Source organism: Euleptes europaea, chromosome 2 (assembly GCF_029931775.1).
Source record: "Euleptes europaea isolate rEulEur1 chromosome 2, rEulEur1.hap1, whole genome shotgun sequence".
Lineage (NCBI taxonomy): Eukaryota > Metazoa > Chordata > Lepidosauria > Squamata > Sphaerodactylidae > Euleptes > Euleptes europaea.
In genome coordinates, this window is record NC_079313.1 from 139501246 (window position 1) to 139521948 (window position 20703).

At 47.7% G+C, this 20703-nt stretch overlaps 1 protein-coding gene and 1 non-coding gene across 2 annotated transcripts in view; both read left to right on the forward strand.

The window, feature by feature from the left end:
- The window catches only part of TGM2 (transglutaminase 2), a 56733-nt gene that overhangs the window by 21453 nt on the left and 14577 nt on the right, over positions 1-20703 (forward strand). The window contains exons 4-8 of the mRNA XM_056844211.1: positions 872-990; positions 9393-9521; positions 10632-10809; positions 18497-18632; positions 19961-20064. Of these exons, the coding sequence (XP_056700189.1) occupies positions 872-990; positions 9393-9521; positions 10632-10809; positions 18497-18632; positions 19961-20064 (666 nt within the window). The remainder of the gene's footprint in view (positions 1-871; positions 991-9392; positions 9522-10631; positions 10810-18496; positions 18633-19960; positions 20065-20703) is intronic.
- Positions 7774-7843, forward strand: TRNAG-GCC (transfer RNA glycine (anticodon GCC)). Its single transcript has one exon. It is a non-coding gene; the product is annotated as a tRNA-Gly (tRNA).

The following is a 20703-nucleotide window of genomic DNA, read 5'->3' on the forward strand; positions in this document are numbered from 1 at the left end:
CTCAACCCAGAGTTGGCAACCCTAGCTGTGGCAGAGGTGAGATTTGAACCAGGGACCTTGTGGGTCCATAGCTGTACCGTTCCATTGTGAAATGGTTTCAGAAAGAAAAGAACTGCTTAGTAGATAATCTATTATGTCAATAAAGACAATAAGTAGGATATAGAGTATAAAAGGTAACTAGAGAGCTAGCAATAATTTTGTTATTATACATATATCCTGGGCAATTGAAAGCGAAAGTCTTATGTATATGTGTACGTACGTACATATGTACGTACGTATGTATGTATGTATACACTAGATAGCTAGGTAGACAGACAGACAGATAGATAGTTTGTTTTCTTGGGGTTGTCCCTTTTTTATTTTGTTCTGTCTTGTTTTTTGTTGTCAAGGGTATTTTTTTAAGGTATGTCTATATTTACGTACTGAAATAAAAAACTGAAATAAAAAAAGAACTGCTTAGTGGGCAAACAACTTTTAGTCTTCGCCCACTTTCAAACTGGGTTTCTGCTCAAAGGCAGTCTTGTTTCAGTTATATATATTTTTAAACCAGATCTGCATTAGATGTCCCTGGGAGATCATTAGGGTTGCCAGCTCCGGTTTGGGAAATACTTGGAGATTTTGAGGGTGGAGCCTGAGGAGGGCAGGATTCGGAGAGCGGAGGGACTTCAACGCTATAGAGTTCAATTGCCAAAGCGGCCATTTTCTCCAGGGGAACTGATCTCTGTCACCTGGAGATCAGTTATGATAGCGGGAGATCTCCAGCCGTCCCCTGGAGGTTGGCAACCCTAGAGATCTTGCTTACCCCATTCATTGTCCCTGGTCACTGCCATCTTTCTGCCACAGCTGCATCTGTGCTTTCTCTCTTCCACAGTGGATTCTGTCTTTCTCGAAAGTGAAGAGGAGCGTAATGAATATGTGCTGACTCAGCACGGACACATCTTCCAGGGGTCGAGCAGCTTCATCTATTCCATCCCCTGGAATTTTGGGCAGGTGAGTGGCTTTCTTGCCCTTCTGGTGAGAGCTTTCCGTGCCTGTGCAGGTCCATCTGCTCATCCTGGAGACGTGCATCCGTGAGATGGCAGAGAAGTCTGGCGGCCAGATTGGGGTGCCAACTCTGGGTTGAGAAATTCCTCGAGATTTTAGGTGTGGAGCCTGTGGAGGGTGGTCAGCAAGCTATAATGCCATAGAGCCCACCCTCTAAAGAACCAATTTTCTGATCTCTATCACCAGGAAATCGGTGGTAATTCCAGGAAGAATTGCATGAAGATTAAAAAATAAACCCACCAATCCCACACACCCACAATTCAGCATCTCCAAGCGCCCAGTGCCAAATCTGGACCTTTCTTTCTCTTTCTGAAGATGCTTGCAGGAACTTGCTGGATGGGGCTCCTCTATTTAAGCACAGATTTGCTCAAGGAGTCCCCTTGCGCAAAAAGAGGGTGATGGTGGTCTGCAAATAGTCTAAAAAGATCTCACCGGAGACTGGAGTGTGGCATAAACAAATTTTGCTCAAAGTTTGCCCCTGCCAGTGTCCCCTACCCTTTCCCAGCCTCGAAATGGCTACTGCCCTTCCTATTCTCCCCAGAAGAAAGCCTTTCCCTTTCCCCCTCGCGGTCAGCCCTCAACCCCTGACTATTTCGGGGCTTTGTTTTAATTATGCATGTATTTTATGAGTGCAAGATTATCGATGGGATGATGAATGACACAAATGACCATGTGAGTGTTTCTAGGTTATGACCCCTGCATTGAGTAATGCAGAAACAAATTGGTCGGGGGTGTGTGTGTCCAGACCCTTCTCTGCTTTGGCTGTAAAATGGCCACTCAGTTCAGATCAAATGAAAGAATCCCGCTTTGGGGTGGCAGGGGCTGGTGACATGTTCCCCCCCCCCAAAAAAAACCCACAGCCAATTACAAAGCAGTGTTTTCAGGAAGGAGGGATTCATGCATGGCTCAGCAGTTCTGCATTTTTGCTGGGGATGCATAATTGATCACAAGGTACTCCTGGATCTTCTTCAGGGCAAAAAAGCCCCTGTGCATAGCGTTTTGAGAATTCGACTGCAAATAGTGTGCACTTAGAGAGCAGCAGATCCAGGGGAAACGGATCTTGCACAAAAGGTCTGGGACATTTTTGTCCAACTTTTCCTCAAGGAGCTCAGGACAATGTGCGTAGTTCTCATCTATTCTGTTTCATCCTCACAACAACCCTCTGAGGTAGGCTAGGTGAGAGAGAGAGAGAGAGTCAGCCAGACAGAGAGAGAGTTGCGGGCCCAAGGTCAGCCACTGAACATGGCTAAGTGGGGAATTTATTCCCGAGTCTCTTCTAGTTGGGCACTCTAACCGCTGGACAACACTTTCCCCCATTCAGCTGCTCACGATGTGGTTTGTCATAGCAACATGTAGTACAAAAGCGATAGAAATAATTCTTAAGCCTCTTGATGGCTTCCCCATCACAGCAGCAGAGGTTTTTTTTTTAAAAAAATATTTCTGCTCTGTTTATTTGTTTATTTGGGAAATTCCTAAGCTGCCTCTTTAGGGAAGCTGTCCAAGGTGGTTGACAGAATAAAACATAACAAAAGCATAAATAAAAGTTATTAAAACCCACCATTCAAAACACAACAGAGCGTAAAACAACATAAAACACGAAACCGCTTAAATATTACATGCGCAGCTCCGCTATCCCAAAGGGCTGAAATCGGCAACAAGGCATATTTTTATAGAATGGTTTCGATGAAACTTGTACACTGGCTAAAATTTAGAGATGGGAAAGAGGAAATTACTACACTTTGCCGGCCTGTTCTATATCGGAACCTTTTTATTACCTGTGGGAACCGTCTGATTGAAAGCAGATTGCCCTTGATCATATTGTGTTATTCAGACATATTGATGCTGAAGTGTATTTTTAAATGCCTATACAATGTACACTAAAACAAGGGTCTCCAGTCTTTTCAAGCCTGGCGGGGGGGAATTCTGACGCTGCATGGTGGGCCCAGGTGCAAAATGGCTGCTACAGGAGGTGGAGCCAGCCGCAAAATGCTGCACCTTACTTCAATCACACAGGGAAGATCCTCGTGTTGTGGCAGCAGCTGCCGCCAAAGCAATGCTTCAAAACTCTGCACAGCCATCAAAAGCCTTGCTGGGCAAAACCCCTACCTGGGCAAAAACCCACTTTCTAAAAACTCTTTGTGGGCACCAGGAAAGGTGTCCACGGGTGCCCTTTTTGAGACTAGGGTTGCCAGGTCCCTCTTCGCCACCGGTGGGAGGTTTTTGGGGTGGAGCCTATGGAGGGCAGGTTTTGGGGAGGGCCTTCCATGCCATAGAGTCCAATGGCCAAAGCTGCCATTTTCTCCAGGTGAACTGATCTCTATTGGGTGGAGATCAGTTGTAATAGCAGGAGATCTCCAGCTAGTACCTGGAGGTTGGCAACCCTGGGGCCAATGGGCACCAAGTTCGAGATCTGCTGTTAGGATCTGAAACTCACTTAATTAATCTGCTACCATTCAGGGCGATGAATCTTGGTTTTGGCTTATTGATAATAAAGGTTAGTCACACACAAAAATACCACAGAGTCGTTTTCTTAATCAAATCAATTCTTTACTAACTAATCTCAAGGGTAGGGTACATGGATTAAACAATAAACATCCTACATCTCCAAGTTCCCTAGACTTGCTAAACTCCTTTAGCAGTTACTACGCTTACTCACGAGTAGCCATGCTCACAGGGAGACTGTGCTCCTCCATGCTTGCAGGTTGGTAACTTACAAGTAACTGGGATACAGTTTCTCTTTCAAACAAAGGATATACCAAAGCAGTAAAATGCAGATTACTTTGCCTACGTGACCATATGACATGGAAGCAATGGTGATCTGCTCTTCCTGACCATTTGGCTAATTAACCCTTTGACTGTCTGACATGTAACGAATCTCGCTATCTAAGACCCAACATCTGCACTAAAAGCTATGTTAACCAGCAGCTCCCAGTTAACCAGATCACTCGATTAACCAGCATGTCCAGCTGTCGGGGGGCTCTTGAGTCACTGGGCATTGCTGCCCTCGGGCTGGAGTGGTGGCAGGTGCGTGACTGAGTGTGGCAGGTCCCATGTGAGTGACTCACGCACCCAGTGGCAAAGCCGCTCCCACAAAGCAGAGGCAAGAAGGCAGCAGTGCCAAGCAGGTGGAGCCCGGGCAGGCTGTGGGCCCCACCCAGGTTCCAGCTATGGCTGCCACCTGCTTGCTGCTTAGGGATGCCAACTCCAGCTTGGGACGTTCCTGGAGATTTGGGAGGATGGGGTTTGGAGAAGGGAGGGACCTCAGCAAGATATCATGCCATAGAGAAACCACCCTCCAAAGAAGCCATTTTCTGCCAGGAAACTGATCTCTTCTGCACGGAGATCGGTTGTAATTATGGGAGAACCCAGGCAGGCCCCACTTGCAGACTGGCAACCCTATCTGCTGCCTTCTTGCTGCCAGGGAAAAGCTTTCTTAACTGGCATGTTTGGTTACTGGGCAACCCCCCATTCCCCATGGCTGCTGGCTAACAAAGTTTATAGTGTAATTTGAAAACCAAACATGACACATTCAGCTTAAACTCATTTAAACTGAAAAACAAATTGTCATTTTTATCAACTCTGACATTCTTTCGTTGCTAAGGAGAGAATCCCACAAAATAAATCTGATATTTTGTTTTTTAAAATAATGCATTTCTGGATGTGAAAAGGCTGACTCTGTGCCTAAATCCTTGGCACCAAGACATGACCCTCAGGAGATTCGGCATAACTCTCAGATCCTTGCGTTCCTTGGAGCCAACGTTTGTAGCATCCATCATTGGTGCCTACAGGAAATTCCATAGATTAAATAGCAGGCAGATTTTAAAGACAGGAGGGAGAGGGCATTGATAAATTGACCAGGTTTGTTGCAAATCAGAACCTTTTTGCTAATTGATGGGATTTATTGATATTGAGGCGTCTGGTGCATGAAATTGCTGGAATTTCATTCCAAACAGGTTTAAAGGGTCTGGTGCATTTTTCAAGCCCTGTGCTGAAATTCATTTCAAACACGTTAAAAATGTAACAAGCTGTCATTGTTTATCTTCTGTGATGTCTTTTCAAGGCTACAGAGAACATCCCGCAATAAAAACTTCCCAATATTTTTTTTAAAAAACCACATTTCTGAATGTGAAAATTCTCAGAGGCCTGATTTGGAATAGTAGAAAGCCGATGCCCATACTTGTGAACTGTTGAACCCAGACACGGCCCAGGAAAATCCAGCAAAACTCAGATGGTGGCGCTCACCAGGGCCCACATTTTGCTGTACTCACAGTGCCCATGAGAAATTCCCTGCATGCTCCACTCATAAAAGACGACAAAGCTGAGCTTAGAAATGGTCCCATCCTTAGAAACGAACCCAATCCTTCAGTCCCAAAACTGCCAGGCGGAATGGGAGACTCGGAGCAGAATGCTGGGCTCCATCTTTAGGGATGCCAACCTCCAGGTGGTGGCTGGAGATCTCCCACTTTACAACTGATCTCCAGGCAACAGAGATCAGTTCCTCTGGGAAAAAACAGCCGCTTTGGCAATTGGACTCTATGGTAATGAAGTCCCTCCCCTCCCCACACCCCGGCCAAATGCCGGCAGAAACAGGATCCAGAAAACTGGGGGGAAACACGGGGAGAGAACAAAGAGACCTCTAAAGGTCAGAAAAGACTTGCATAATGAAAACGAAGCCCTGAAGTAGTTGGGGGTGATTGCGACGGAAACAACCCGTGCATAAAGATCTGTTGCCTGGAGATCAGTTGCAATCCCAGGAGATCTCCAGTCCACACCTGGAGGCTGGCAACCCTAGGCCTATTCCAGGGCAGGGCATCAGCTCAGTCACCCCATTTATATGCAATTGTAAGGGATTAAATGGGATTTTTGGTGGCAGGCTTAATCTAGGGATACTGAGTTTCATTTTGGTTTATTTGTTGGAGCCCTAAATCACGGCTTGTGCATAAACATTTATATTAAAACAAAGCCGGAAGAGAGCACAAACTGCAGCCAAAGAATGACGGGATGTCTGTCTGACGCCCAGGACAGGATTATTCTGATTTAGACAGGCTAAAACACCCCAACTCAGGACAAAAGCAAATCTCCACCTCAGAAATCCTTAGGCGGCCTCACAATGGGAATTCGCACGATCCACACACGTGTCAGTCGAGCGGTTCCAATGAAAAAGTGACTTTCTGTGTTATTTGCTGATGATTGTCTGCAAAAAAGCCCTCTTTTTTCTGTAAGGGGGACCTACAATCCTGGCCCTTTAATAGAGCAAGGTTATTATGATAAAGTTTCTGAAGTATTTTGTGAATTATAGAGCACTTTATCAGTGGGTGGTCATAAATCCCAGAGCCCAAGGACAGTGTCCAATCAATCAATCAGCTCCAAGCCTGTCTGATCCTGGCAATATTCGCCCATGCTAAATGACTTTGCATTCCTTTCCTCTCCTCGCCCATGTTTAGGGTTGCCAACTTCCAGGTACTAACTGGAGATTTCCTGCTATTACAACTGATCTCCAGCCGATAGAGATCAGTTCACCTGGAGAAAATGGCTGCTTTGGCAATTGGACTCTATGGCAATGAAGTCCCTCCCCTCCCAAACCCTGCTCTCCTCAGGCTCCACCCCAAAAACCTCCCGCCAGTGGCAAAGAGGGACCTGGCAACCCTACCCATGTTCCCTTCCTTTAAATGCTGTCTTCTCTTTACTGAACCAGCTTTGTCCTGTTTTGCAGAGCCCCCAAATGCCTGTCTTGTCTGATCCCTGTATGGGGCCCCAAAGGGGGGGGCATCGGACTCTCTAATCTGTCCTGCACAAACGGGCCAGCAGCACGTAGCTGTCAGGTTGCCAGCAGGAGCCTTACAGAGTCCGGAGATAAAACGGGCTGCCTGAGAAGCAGTTCCTGTGTGATTGTTGAACCTTCCAGGGCTGCAGAGCCAGCACTCGCTTAGCACGACTTCTGCAAAGGCTTTCCTTGTTGCTTCCGCACCAAGGTTTTGCTCCAGTTTGGCTTCAAGACTGGATCTTTAGAGCATCTGCATGGCATTGTCCTGTTTTCATCCTGCTTCTGTATCTTCCTCCACTGTACTGCAGCCTTTCCCAAAGATCGCAGGTGAAGTGTGCTTGCACATTGTGTGGATGGGAAGGAGAGAATATCTGAAGGTTCCCCTTTACACGGGCACCATTTTTCTTCCCACAGCCCCTGCAGCTGTCATTTCTTTCCTCCCACTGATTTGGGGGCTTCTTTTTTTAAAAAAAAATCAGAAATTGATATAGTGCTATAGTATTATGATGTTCTGATAATCAGTTGCCACAATCTACCAGTTCTTTTGAATTACCAGGGTTTTTTTTTAAGAAAGCAAGTTTCTAGTCCTTTTCACTGTGGAGATACAAAGTAAAATGTGTATCTCTGTGACAAAAAGCACTAGAGACTTATTTTCTTTTAAATGAAAGCTGGGGACATGGAGGCACTAGCCAGCTGCAGCAATAGATGTCATTGCACTATAGCACAATACCAATACTATGTTTTAAAGTCTAAAAAAGCCCTCTGGTGGCAAGGGAAAATGGCAACTAAATGGAGGAAAGTTCACACAAAATGCCCTTGTGGACCAGCGTGATGTAGTGGTTTGGAGCAGTGGAGTCTGATCTGGAGAACCGGGTTTGATTCCCCCACTCCTCCACATGAGCGGCATGAGACCCTTCTGATCCTGCATTGATAGAGTTGCCAACCTCCAGGTAACTTTTGGGAGGGGCTGTGGCTCAGTGGTAGAGCATCTGCTTGCCATGCAGAAGATCCCAGGTTCAATCCCTGGCATCGCAAATTAAAGGGAAAAGGCAAGTAGGTGATGTGAAAAACCCTTCTCTGCCTGAGACCCTGGAGAGCCGCGTGTTGATATATATTTTCCGTAAGGAATTTACCAAATTATTTGTTCAACCTCCAGGTAGTAACAGGAGCTCTCCTGCTAATACAACTGATCTCCAGCCGATAGAGATCAGTTCCCCTGGATAAAATGGCCACTTTGGCCATTGGACTCTATGGCATTGAAGTCCCTCCCCTCCCTAAACCCCGCCCTCCTTAGGCTCCACCCCAAAAACCTCCCGCCGGTGGCAAAGAGGGACCAGGCAACCCTATGCTTTGAGGTGGAGGTTGGACTCGATGGCCTCTATGGTCCCTTCCAACTCTGTGATTCTACATTCTGATTCTATACCAGCCAAGAGAGCAGCTAGGAAGGTGTGGGTCCCCCCTAGGGCTCTCAACATCCAGGTGACACCTGGGGATCTCCTGCTATTACAGTTACGGTTGCCAGGTCCCTCTTCGCCACCGGCTGGAGGTTTTTGGGGCGGAGCCTGAGGAGGGCGGGGTTTGGGGAGGGGAGGGACTTCAATGCCATAGAGTCCAATGGTCAAAGCGGCCATTTTTCTCCAGGTGATCTGATCTCTATCTGCTGGAGATCAGTTGAATTAGCAGGAGATCTCCTGCTACTACCTGGCAGTTGGCAACCCTAATTACAGTTGATTTCCAGATGACCAGGATTGGTTCCCCTGGAAATTAAATGGCTGGTCTGGAGGGTGGACTTGATGACATTTTACCATGCTGAGGTCCCTCCCTTCCCCAAACCCCGCCCTCCCCAGGCACCACACCCAAAATCTCCAGGTATTTCCTAACCCAGAGCTGGGAAGCCTAGCCCCACCCTCACCCCTCGAGAAGCTTCAAATGTTATTAAATTTTGGGTTGGGTTTTCTTTATTTTTTTTTTAATTTTATTGGATTTTATAATACAAATTTTCCATATTAACAAACAACAATAATGATAACATGTAATTCTAAATCCTAACTAGATGTTGTAATTTCTTATATACATTATAAACTACCAAATAACGGAAAATTCTTCGACTTCCCCATCACCTCCGTCCGCCTCTTAATAAAGTATTCTAACCCGTCGTGATTGGTCTGATCTTAATTATTCTTATAACTCAGTTAAATTTCATATAACATATTCTATTAATGTAATTAATTATAGTTCTTGATATTAATAGTATCGTTTAGATCAGATTAAAAGGTAATCTTCCATTTTCCCCAGTCCTAATTCATATTCACAATATTTCATCCAAGCCTCCCATTCCCCCGTTGGGTTTTCTTTATTTATGTAGTTCTCTATCTAGTTACTTTGAACATTTTGCAAGATTTTGCCCTGAGGTGGAGCCTCCGGATTCTGTTCTCAGTAACTCAGCAGGCAAAATGTGGAGGCGGCTCTCTGATGGAAACGCCCCCCCAGGGGTGAGGCGTGAGACCCTCTCTCTCGCATCCGCCGGGATTCTCGAGCCTCCCCTCCTCACCCCTGTGCCTGCTGTCTCTTCCTCCTGCCTTAGTTTGAAGATGAAATCCTGGACATCTGCCTCCAGCTGCTGGACACCAACCCCAAATTCTTCAAGAACCAAGACCGGGACTGCACCCGCCGCAACAGCCCCGTCTACATCAGCCGGGTGGTCAGCGCCATGGTGAGTCGGAAGCCCCAAGAGCCGACTGGCCCTCCTAGAGCGTTGCTGCCCCGGCGGCTCTGCAAGGACTGCTTGAATTGGCCCCAAACGGTGGTGACGACCGGATTTGACTTAGGTGGCCCCTGCTGGGGAGAATGGGCCCAGGGCCACTTTAATGCCCATATCCATCTGCCTCTGTCTGGAACAAAATGGGACCCACAGAAGGGGTCCCATCAGGCCCTTCCATGGTCTTAAAGAAACAGTTGGCTTCTCATCTTCTCTCACAGCTAAGATGCCCTCGATGCAGGTTCTTTTGATCATCCCGCAAGAATAAATACATAAATTTTGCACCCGGCAATCGCAAACCCTGCACTATGGAAATCTGAACTCTGCCACCTATGGAAATTATGCCCTGCCCTGGACGGCCCAGGCTAGCCTGATCGCCTCTGATCTGGGAGGCTAAGCAGGGCCGGCCCTGCTTAGCGCTTTGTTGGGAGACCCCCAAGAAGAGGCAGGCAATGGCAAACCACCTCTGAATACCTCTTGCCTTGAAAACCCAACGGGGTCATCGCCAGAAGTCGACTTGAGAGCACTTTCCACCGCCATATAAATTGTGCAGAGACTCAAGAGAACTTGCAACGTTTCTCTCATCCTGCAATTGACTGGCCTATTGTGAAAGATTTCTTTGTCCTTCACCTACGCCAGTGTGATCAAAGAACCAGCGTGGTGTCGTGGTTAAGAGCGGTGGTTTGGAGCGGTGGAGTCTGATCTGGAGAACCGGGTTTGATTCCCCACTCCTCCACATGAGCTGCGGAGGCTAATCTGGTGAACTGGATTTGTTTCCCCACTCCTCCACATGAAGCCAGCTGGGTGACCTTGGGCAAGCCACAGCTCTCTTGCAGCTCTCTCAGCCCCACCTACCTCACAGGGTGTCTGTTGTGGGGAGGGGAAGGGAAGGTGATTGTAAGCTGGCTTGATTCTTCTTTAAGTGGTAGAGAAAGTCAGCATATAAAAACCAACTCTTCTTCTTCTGTGCATCTTAGTACTGGGATATGAAAAGTTTGAAGTTTTGGAGCAGGTTCTGAACATCCTGATCACTCTTCATCTCTTCAGTGATCTCTCCCGCTGCAGGTGAATTGTAATGACGACCAAGGGATCATATTTGGCCGCTGGCAGCAGCCCTACGATGACGGCATCAGCCCCATGGTCTGGAGTGGGAGCGTGGACATCCTGCAGCGGTGGCGGAAGTTCGGTTGCCAGCCGGTCCGATACGGGCAGTGCTGGGTCTTTGCGGCTGTGGCCTGCACAGGTAGGAACCCCCTCCCCCCGCGCACACGCACAGCAAATCTCTGTGCCTCAGGTAGGGTTGTCAGATTTTGGGGGTGGAGCCCGAGGAGGGTGGGGTTTGGGGAGGGGAGGGACTTCAATGCCATAGAGTCCACCTTCCAAAGTGGCCATTTTCTCCAGGGGAACTGACCTCTATTGGCTGGAGATCAGTTGTAATAGCAGGAGATCTCCAGTCACCACCTGGAGGTTGGCAACCCTAGGCTCAGGTAACTATTATTTTCTTCCCCCCATAAGGATGGACATCTAAAATCTAAGTGAGGCCTTGTGTACATTTGCTAGGGTTGCCAACTCCTGCTTGGGAAACACCTGGAGATCTGTGGCCGAAGCCTGGGGAGGGCAGGGTTTGGAGAGGGGAGGTACCTCAGCCTAGTATAATGCCATAGACACAATGCTCCAAAGCAGTCATTTTCTCTAGGGAAACTGATTTTGGTCATCTGGAGATCAATTGTAATTCTAGAATATCTCCAACCCCCTGGAGGTTGGCAACCATAACATTTGCAGAAGTAGGCTGGAGAGCCTTGAGCTAAGGAGACGGGGGTGCCATTGGCTGGATGTACTTTCATGTACAAAACTCCCTACACAATTAAAATAATTAGCTCATCCGTGAAAAGGATTCTGACCCCCTCTTCAGTTCGCTCTCTCCTCTGCTAGTTTTCTATTTGCAGGGAATCACTCATGCAGAGGAACTCTACACATTTGATTCCCTCATTTGTAGGCTGGAAGTGGGGCAGTCCGTCCCCTCAGAAGGGGACACATTCTATTGGACGTGTAAAGGCAGTTGCTCTGAAGTGCAATGAGAGCCATTGCTAAGAATAAAAACATAAGAAGGAGAGCCCCGCTGGATCAGAGCAGTGAAGGTCCATCTAGTCCAGCATCCTGTCTCCCACAGTGGCCAACCAGTTCCTCTGGAGGTCCAACAAGAGGGCATAGAGGCCAAGACCTTCATAAGAACATGAGAAGAGCCCTGGCGGATCAGACCAGTGGTCCATCTAGTTTGGCATCCTGGCTGACACAGAGGCCAAACATTTCCTCTGGAGGGCCAACAACAGGGCACAGAGGACGAGGCCTTCATAAGAAGAGACCTGCTGGATCAGACCAGTGAGGGTCCATCTGGTCCAGCATCCTGCCTCACACAGAGGCTGACCATTTCCTCTGGAGGGCCAACAAGAGGGCACAGAGGACAACGCCTTCCCCTAATGTTGCTTCCTGGCACTGGCTTTCATATTCCAAATGAAACCCCACCATAGATCTATACAGGGGCATTATAATATTGGTTGTTTTATTTTCAGCTTTTTTGGGGGGTCCCAATCAGGGAGAAAAACAACATTTAATAAAAAATAAATCAGTAAGTAGGAAGGCAGCATGAGATGCAGCAAACCAGGAGGATTCCAAAGAGAGGGAGAAGCAGCGCATGAATTTGCAGCGGGGGCAATTTTCTAGACTCCTGTTTTGCTTGATAAAGTTGGGTCATTTTCTCCTTATCTGAATGTTTTTTCACGACATCTCTAGTGATGAACTGAGTTGTATTGACAGGTCTTAGAATAACAGAACTGAAATTATTCCATTTCAACACACTTTGTACATGTTAAGTGCCATCAAGTCGGTCCCGACTCATGGCGACCCTATGAATGAATGACCTCCCAAATGTCCTATCCTTAGCAGCCTTGCTCAGGTCTTGCAAACTGAGGGCAGTGGCTTCCTTGGTTGAGTCAATCCATCTCTTGTTGGGTCTTCCTCTTTTCCATCTGCCTTTGACTTTTCCTAGCATGACTATCTTTTCCAGTGACCCTTGTCTTCTCATAATATGTCCAAAGTACAATAGCCTCAGTTTTTTTTTTCATTTTACGTTCTAGGTAGGGTTCATGCTTGATTTGATATAGAACCCACTGATTTGTCCTTTTGGCCGTCCAGGGTATCCGTAAAACTCTCCTCCAACAACACATTTCAAACGAATCCACTTTCTTCCTGTCAGCTTTCTTCATTGTCCAGCTTTCACAGCCATACATAGTAATGGAGAATATGATAGCATGAATTAATTTGATCTTGGTCACCAGCGACACAGCCTTACACTTAAGAGTCTTTTCTAGGTCCTTCATGGCTGCCCTTCCCAGTCTCAATATCCTTCTCATTTGTTGGTTGCAGTCCCTCTTTGGGTTGATGATGGAGCCAAGGAATAGAAATATATATTCGCCATCAAGTCACAGCTGACTTATGGCTACCCCATATGGTTTTCTAGGCAAGAGACATTCAGAAGTTTGCCATTGCCTGTCTCCAGGTCACACCCCTGGTATTCCTTGGAGTTCCCCACCCAAACACTTGCCAGGGTCGAGGCTGAGTGTGCATGACTGGCCCAAGGTCACCCAGCAAGTTTCCATGGCAGAGTGTGGATTTGAACCTGGTTTTCCCAGATCCATGCTGGCTCTCAAAGGAATAGAAAATCTGAATAGTTTCAATTTCTTCATTGCCAGCCTTAAACTAATTCCCCTGCAGTCATTACATTTGTCTTCTTGATGTTCTGGCTGTAATCCTGCTTTGGCACTTTCTGCTTTAACCTTCATCAGTAGTCAGTCCAAGCCTTAATATGATTTATATTTGAAGCTCCCTAAATCTGTTTGATTTTGCCACAGTAGATTAACACAGCTACTGCTCCAGAACAATCATTTAATTTGTCTGGAGACAATGTGGATGTAGAGGGGGGGGGAGAGAGCGAATCCTCCCCCAGAGGGGTCCTTGGGGATTGCTGCGAGGGGCAAGGAGGTCTCCTCTGTCCCCACTTGGCAGGAAACAGCTAAGCCAAAGTTACGACCCTGTTCAGCAAAGACATGAAATGAACAAATAAGGAATACATTGTGGAAAGTGGTGTTGTTTTTACTCCAAAAGAATTCCATTAGAGTTGGAGATGAGGAATGTATAGAAGTATTTAGATTCATGGCAAAAAGCTGCTAATCTTTAAATCAGACTTAAGACCCTAGGATTGCAAGAACTTCTCTGCATTGCCGGCTAGCTACCGTAAGTTATAGATTAGTCTTCGCATATATATTATCAGGAAGAATTAGACCACTGGGGGCAAGCTCAGAATTTCCAGTCCCGGCTGATGCCCATGTGCAAAGCTGGATGCCCTGGAGGGGGAGGTTTTATTTTATATATTCTCTAAAGACAATATTTCAACTTTTCAACTGACTGGACCTTCAGGGCCCCAAATGGAAACTGAAATGTTTGTATGAAGCTCCTCGTTCTACAGAGTCAGACCTTTGATTCTGACTGGCAGCAGCTCTCCAGGATCTCGGGCAGAGAGGGAGGTTTCTTTGCTGTCATCTGCCTTCCAAGGTCCTTCAGAAATGCCAGGGATCACCCGCCGTGGGACCACTGCCACCATTTTGAAGTGATTTTAAAATGCCACAAGGGCCTGATCCTGACTGGGCTCACAGCACGGGGGGCTGAGGTGTTCTTGTTCTCACCCCAGCTTTTCAAGGGCCAAAATGGCTTCCTCCCTAGGATTGCCAGGTCCCTCTTTGCCACCGGCAGGAGGTTTTTGGGGCAGAGCCTGAGGAGGGCAGGGTATGGGGAGGGGAGGGACTTCAATGCCATAGAGTCCAATTGCCAAAACGGCCATTTTCTCTAGGTTAACTGATCTCTATCGGCTGGAGATCAGTTGTAATAGCAGAACTCCTGCTAGCACCTGGGGTTGGCAACCCTATCCCTCCCCCATGGCTGTTTAAGAATATAAGAAAAGCCCTGCTGGGTCAGCCCCAGGCCCATTACGTCCAGCAGTCTGTTCACACAGCGGCCAACCAGGTGCCTTTAGGAAGCCCACAAGCGAGACGACTGCAGCAGCACCATCCGGCCTGTGTTCCACAGCACCTAAGATAACAGGTGCGCTCCTCTGATACTGTGTAGAGGATAGGCGTGCATCATGACTAGGCTTCATTTTGACTAGTAGCCATGGATAGCCCTCTCCTCCATGAACATGTCCACTTCCCTCTTAAAGCCTTCCAAGTTGGCAGCCATCACCACATCCTGGGGCAGGGAGTTCCACCATTTAACCTGTTTTGGCACAGGGGGAGGAAAACCAGCACCTCTGCCTGAGGTGCTGTGGTCCCAATCAGGATTGGGCCTTCATGGGATTTTTAAATCACTTAAAAATGGCAGCTGCTTCCCTGTTGTGGCCATTTTGGATGATGCCACGTCTGGTTTGGCCCTAAGCCTGCAAGTGTTTGCTTCTTCAGTTTTGGTCTCCTGTCCATTTCATTTCCTTTGTACAAACTTATTGGGGCTCATAGTCACAATACCCGATAATTTGAGCAGGATGTACACCTCTGGTTCTCTCTGCACCAACGAGGGTGCACTGATTTACCGGATCCAGTCGATAAATACACCCATGGATGGGCTTTGTTAGAACAGAATCCATATGAACCCAAGTTGCCATATTTAATTTATTTACAAAATTTGTATCCCGCCTTTCTGTCCTTACAGTGTGGTATAGTGTTTAAGAGCAGTGGTTAGGGCTGTCGATTCGGTTCGGCCCGAACTGAAAAACAGCCAAATTTCCCCTGATTCGGCGGTTTTTAGTTCGGGACGAACTGAACTCAAAAATGCCGAATTCAGCGAGTTCGGGAGTTCACGAATAAATTCGGCAAATTCGGGGCGCAGCAGCATAACCATCAGTAAGCAGCATTCTCCTCCCCCGGCCAATCGGTGGCCAAGCTGGGTCTGCTTCTGGCCAATCAGTCAGGATTGAGTACTGGAGGAATCAGCTGCTGCGCGGCCGGGCCGGGGAGAGAGAGAGAGTGAGAGAAATCCTCATGGGGGGGTGCTTGTGCACATTCGCTCCTTTCCGTGGCTGCAGGGGGCGCTTTTTTGGGGGTGCAGCCCCCAAACTTTCAGCGGAGCTTCAGACGAGTCTTCTTAAGAGACCCCCCAAGTTTTGGGGTGCAGCCCCCAAACATTCAGCATAGCTTCAGACGAGCCTTCTTAAGAGACCCCCCAAGTTTTGTAAACATTGGGTCAGGGGGTCCCGAGATATGGGCTTTCCGCTTTTCCCTATTGGGATGAATGGATCACCTGATCCTGTATGCATCTCCAGAGCGGCAAATCCAAGGCAAACCTCCCGTGCTTAAACAGAATCGTATTGGATTACCCAGCCCCTCCTGATGGAACAGAAGACAGCCACAGTAAGACCCCTTTGGGGGCTTTAATCTATAATTTTTCTCCTGTGTGTGTGTGTGGGGAGGGATGCACATTAGGGGTGGGGGGACCCCTTTCAGGGCCCATATCTCAGCCCCCTGACCCAATCTTTACAAAACTTGGGGGGTCTTTCAAGAAGGGTCCTTTGAAGCTCCGCTGAAAGTTTGGGACCTCTACCCCAAAAAATGCCCCCCCTGGAGCTGCAGAAAGGCGCGGTTGTGTTTTTAATGGCTTTATTCAGCTGAATTTTTTTCCCGAACTTTAATTCGCGCTGAATTGCACGGACCCGAAGCGGGGGAGTTCGGACTTCGGCATATCCCGAATCCAGATGGGCCAAATTCGGCCGAATCCGAACTATACCGAATTTTGTTTTCAACAGCCCTAGTAGTGGTTTGGAGCGGCGGATGCTAATCTGGTGAATTGGATTTGTTTCCTCGCTCCTACACATGAAGCCAGCTGGGTAACCTTGGGCTAGTCACAGTTCTCTTAGAGCTCTCTCTGCCCCACCTACCTCACAGGGGGCCTGTTGTGGGGAGGGGAAGGCGATTGTAAGCCGGTTTGATTCTTTCTTAAGTGGTAGAGAAAGTCGACATATAAAAACCAACTCTTCTTCTTCTTGCAACAGCCACCAATTGGCTAACAATTTAAAACATGCATGATAAAAATCACATTGTAAAAAGCCCCAATCACACATCAATAAAACAATTTAAAAACAGAGTTACAATGCATACAACTCAGAGTTAAAATACATACACAGGGGGGATAGCTTAGGGCATGCCAAACAAAACAAACAAAGTCTTCACCCACTGGTGGATGGTGGCAACAGAAGAGGACAGAAGAATCTCTCTGGGGAAAGAGTTCCAGAGCTTTTCATTTTCCTTCAGGCCACCAGCCCACTTTCCTGAGTCACAGCTGTTCTGCCTGGCAGCCACGGTCCAGGTTCTCCAGCAGAGAAAGCTCTTTCCCATCACCTGCTACCTGAGAGCCTTTTCGAACTTGACTTACAAAATCCACAGGACCGTAAAACAGCAGAAACAGCAGCCTCAGAGAGCAAGACTAGGAAACAGCTCATCTGCTGAAAGCATGGGCAGATACACATCACCTTGGGAACAGCTTTCCACAACTGAGGCTCCAGGACACAAAACGCCCTCTCTGCTCTTGGCAGACCAACTCTTTAGAAGCAGGGGCACTAGCAAAAGAAGATGAACTCCAAAAAGCAGTTCCTACGGGAACTGACCTGGAGGGGTGGGTGTCATCCTTTTCCTGGCCGTCATTTTTCCTCTGCACCCCTCCCCACCTCCCACTGCAGCTATTTTCCCATCTTGCCTAGGAAAACATCTCTGGGAACTTCGGGTCAAGTTTTCCAATTGCTGTCCTCCTGCTCCCTTTCAAGGGCCCCACCCACCCGCTTAGCCCATTGGCAGCAAATGTGGGATTGAGAGACCTTCCTGGACACTGAATCCTCATGTTTTGCTCCCCCACCTAATTACAATGCAATAAAAACTGTGAGTGCAAATCCTAGACCAGGGATGTCAAACATAAGGACCAGATCCAGCCCCTTGAGAGCTCTTATCCGGCCCGCGAGCCAGCTTAGGCAGCCACCCCCCTGCCCTCGATCAGGACTGGCAAGGCATGGTCCTGCCCAACCAAGTGACATGTCATATCTCGCCCTTGTAACAATTGAGTTCAACACCCCTGCTCTAGACCATCTGCCCTGCAGAGTAGGGTACAGTAATTTTAAAGTCAGGGGAAGAGCAAGTTCCTCTCTCCTTTGCAGTTTTGAGACTGACCCGTCTCAGCCCGTCTTTTGGAGGCAAACTGATGGTCAACAAAAGCGGACACTCCATGCCCTTACTACAGCTAGAAGACTCGTATTATCACCTTGAAGAAATAAATGCCCACCTCCTGTAAATAAATGGATGGAGGACCTTACAATTTTATCAGTATTTGAACATATGGCATCTAGACAACAATTGCATATGGATGTATTTTTAGATATTTGGAAACCTTTTATACAAGCTTATAAGAGACCCAGCATGGTGTAGTGGTTAGGAGTGGTGGACTCTAATCTGGAGAACCGGGTTTGACTTCCTGCTGCCCTCCATGAACCCTGCTGGGTGACCTTGGGCTCGTCACAGTTCTCTTTGAGCTCTCTCAGCCCCACCTACCTCACAAGTTGTCTGTTGTGGGGAGGGGAAGGGAAGGTGATCGTAAACCGCTTTGATAGATAGCTTTGATAGATAGATAGAATGATAGAGAAAAATGGGGTATAAAAACCAACTCTTCTTCTTCGATCTGCCATGCCGCTGTTGTTATATATTTTTTATTTCCACTCTGTATATGCAGAGTTTCCCCCTCCCCCCTTTTTTAAAAATGAGTTACTGGGTTTCGAGCATCTCTAAGGGGTCTTCTGGGACGATGCCTGCCAGTCTTCCACCTCTTTGTCTCTTTCCCTCCATCCCTAGTGCTCCGATGCCTGGGAATCCCCACCCGTGTGATCACCAACTACAACTCTGCCCATGATACCAACAGCAACTTGAAGATCGAGCAGTACCTGGACGAGAATGGGGTGGTGCAGAAAGGGTCCCGGGAATACATTTGGTGAGTGGGCAGGTGGCGGCCGGAGCCAGCCAGGCTCATTTTATGCGACGCACACTGGTGTGATCTCATTTTAGGCCTGTGATCATGGTGACCACGTGGACTAAGAGGCTGAGGGTCTGAGGGTATTGGGGGATCAGTGAGCTTCTGGGTTGCCAGAATGTAGCAAAGTTTGCTCTTGCTCCATGGTAGAGCACATGCAAGTCTGAAGAAAGTCTGAGTATGTTGAAGAAGCTTTCTTAATCTCCTCAGCTGTTGACCATTTTACACACCAAGGAGATAGAAGGAATCTAAATTGACCCTAGTAGGTAGCCATGAGCACATGGTCCAGAGATCATTATGGGGGACCTCTAGACACTAAAACCAACGTAATGGGTGATTTATATATGCATCTTATTATCATCTGTATAGATGAGATATGCATCGAGTCAAGAGATTAGAGGATTGTGGTTTATCACCTTTTCTTTTATTCCTTGCTCTGTTGTATTTGCGGATGCAGTGTGTGTGTTTTATCTTCTTATTAAACTTCTTTTTATTTTCTGTGCTGTTAGTCTGGTCTCTGTTACCCACATTAAGCCCCTGTTCAGTCCACATATACCAGGAGCAACAGGAGTAGGGGGCAGTGGTTAAACCCAATTCCCCCAGAGCGCTCCACTTAGCATGTTGGTCCACTCAATAGCAAGTGCAAAAGTAGAGGGAGATGCAAGCATGGTGCTATCCCTTTAAGCAGCAAAGCAGCGGCTGAGCCCAAACTGTCAGGTAGAACAACCCTGCCCCCCCCAAAAAATTGGATAGATGGTGGTGGTGACCTGAGACTGAGAGAGAGAGAAAAAGGGAAGGGAGGAAAGGAAGTCTGGGTGGGCTGGAGACCTGGGCTGGCTGAATAACTTTCTCACTCCTGCACCAGGAGAGAAACAAATGCTTGCGAGGCCTGTGGCTCCACAAACTTCATACATATCTGATCAGGTAGATGGGAACAGTTGGCCTTCTAGAGTGCCAACATGGTGTAGTGGTTAAGAGTGGTGTACTCTAATCTGGAGAAGTGGGTTTGATTCCCCACTCCTACGCATGAGCAGCAGACTCTAGTCTGGTGAACCAGGTTGGTCTCCCCACTCCTCCACATGAAGCCAGCTGGGTGAACTTGGGCTAGTCACAGCTCTCTTAGAGTTCTCTTAGCCTCACCTAACTCACAGGATGTCTTCTGTGGGGAGGGGAAGGAGATTGTAAGCTGGTTTGATTCTCCTTAAAAGATAGAGAAAATCTCCATATAAAAACCAACTCTTCTCCTTCTAGCTCATTCTTTCTCTCTCTTCCATTTACTGATTCCACAGGAATTTCCATTGTTGGGTTGAAAGCTGGATGACTCGCCCGGACCTTCCAGAAGGCTACGATGGCTGGCAGGTTTTGGACCCAACTCCTCAAGAGAAAAGTGAAGGTAGCAATTCTGAGCACCCTTGTTCCACTGCAATCTCAAGCGCCCCCCAAAGCCCATCTTCTCAGTCCATAAAGATTATGCTTGTCACCAAAGATGGCTTCCTTTGTGGGGGCTCTTCTCCCACATAATGAGGTGTGTTTTAATGCTCTGGACCATTGCCTGGTGCCCTAACCTGGATGGCCCAGGGAGGTCCAATCACATCAGAGTCTGGAAGCTAAGCAGGGTCAGCCCTGCTTAGTGGTTGGATGGGAGACCATCCACAAAGTCCAGAGGCAGGCAATGGCAAACTACCTCTGAATGTCTCTTTCCTTAAAAACCTCATGAAGGGTGGCCAGAAGTCAGTTGTGACTTGACAGCACTTTACACACAAACACACATTGCCTGGCCTGAAAGAAGAGTAGGGTTGCCAGGTCCCTCTTTGCCACCAGTGGGAGGTTTTTGGGGGTGGAGCCTGAGGAGGGCGGGGTTTGGGGAGGGGAGGGACTTCAATGCCATAGAGTTCAATTGCCAGAGTGACAATTTTCTCCAGGTGAACTGATCTCAATTGGCTAGAGATCAGTTGTAATAGCAGGAGATCTCCAGCTAGTACCTGGAGGTTGGCAACCCTAAAGAACAGTCAGAAGGCCCATGGCAACTGCC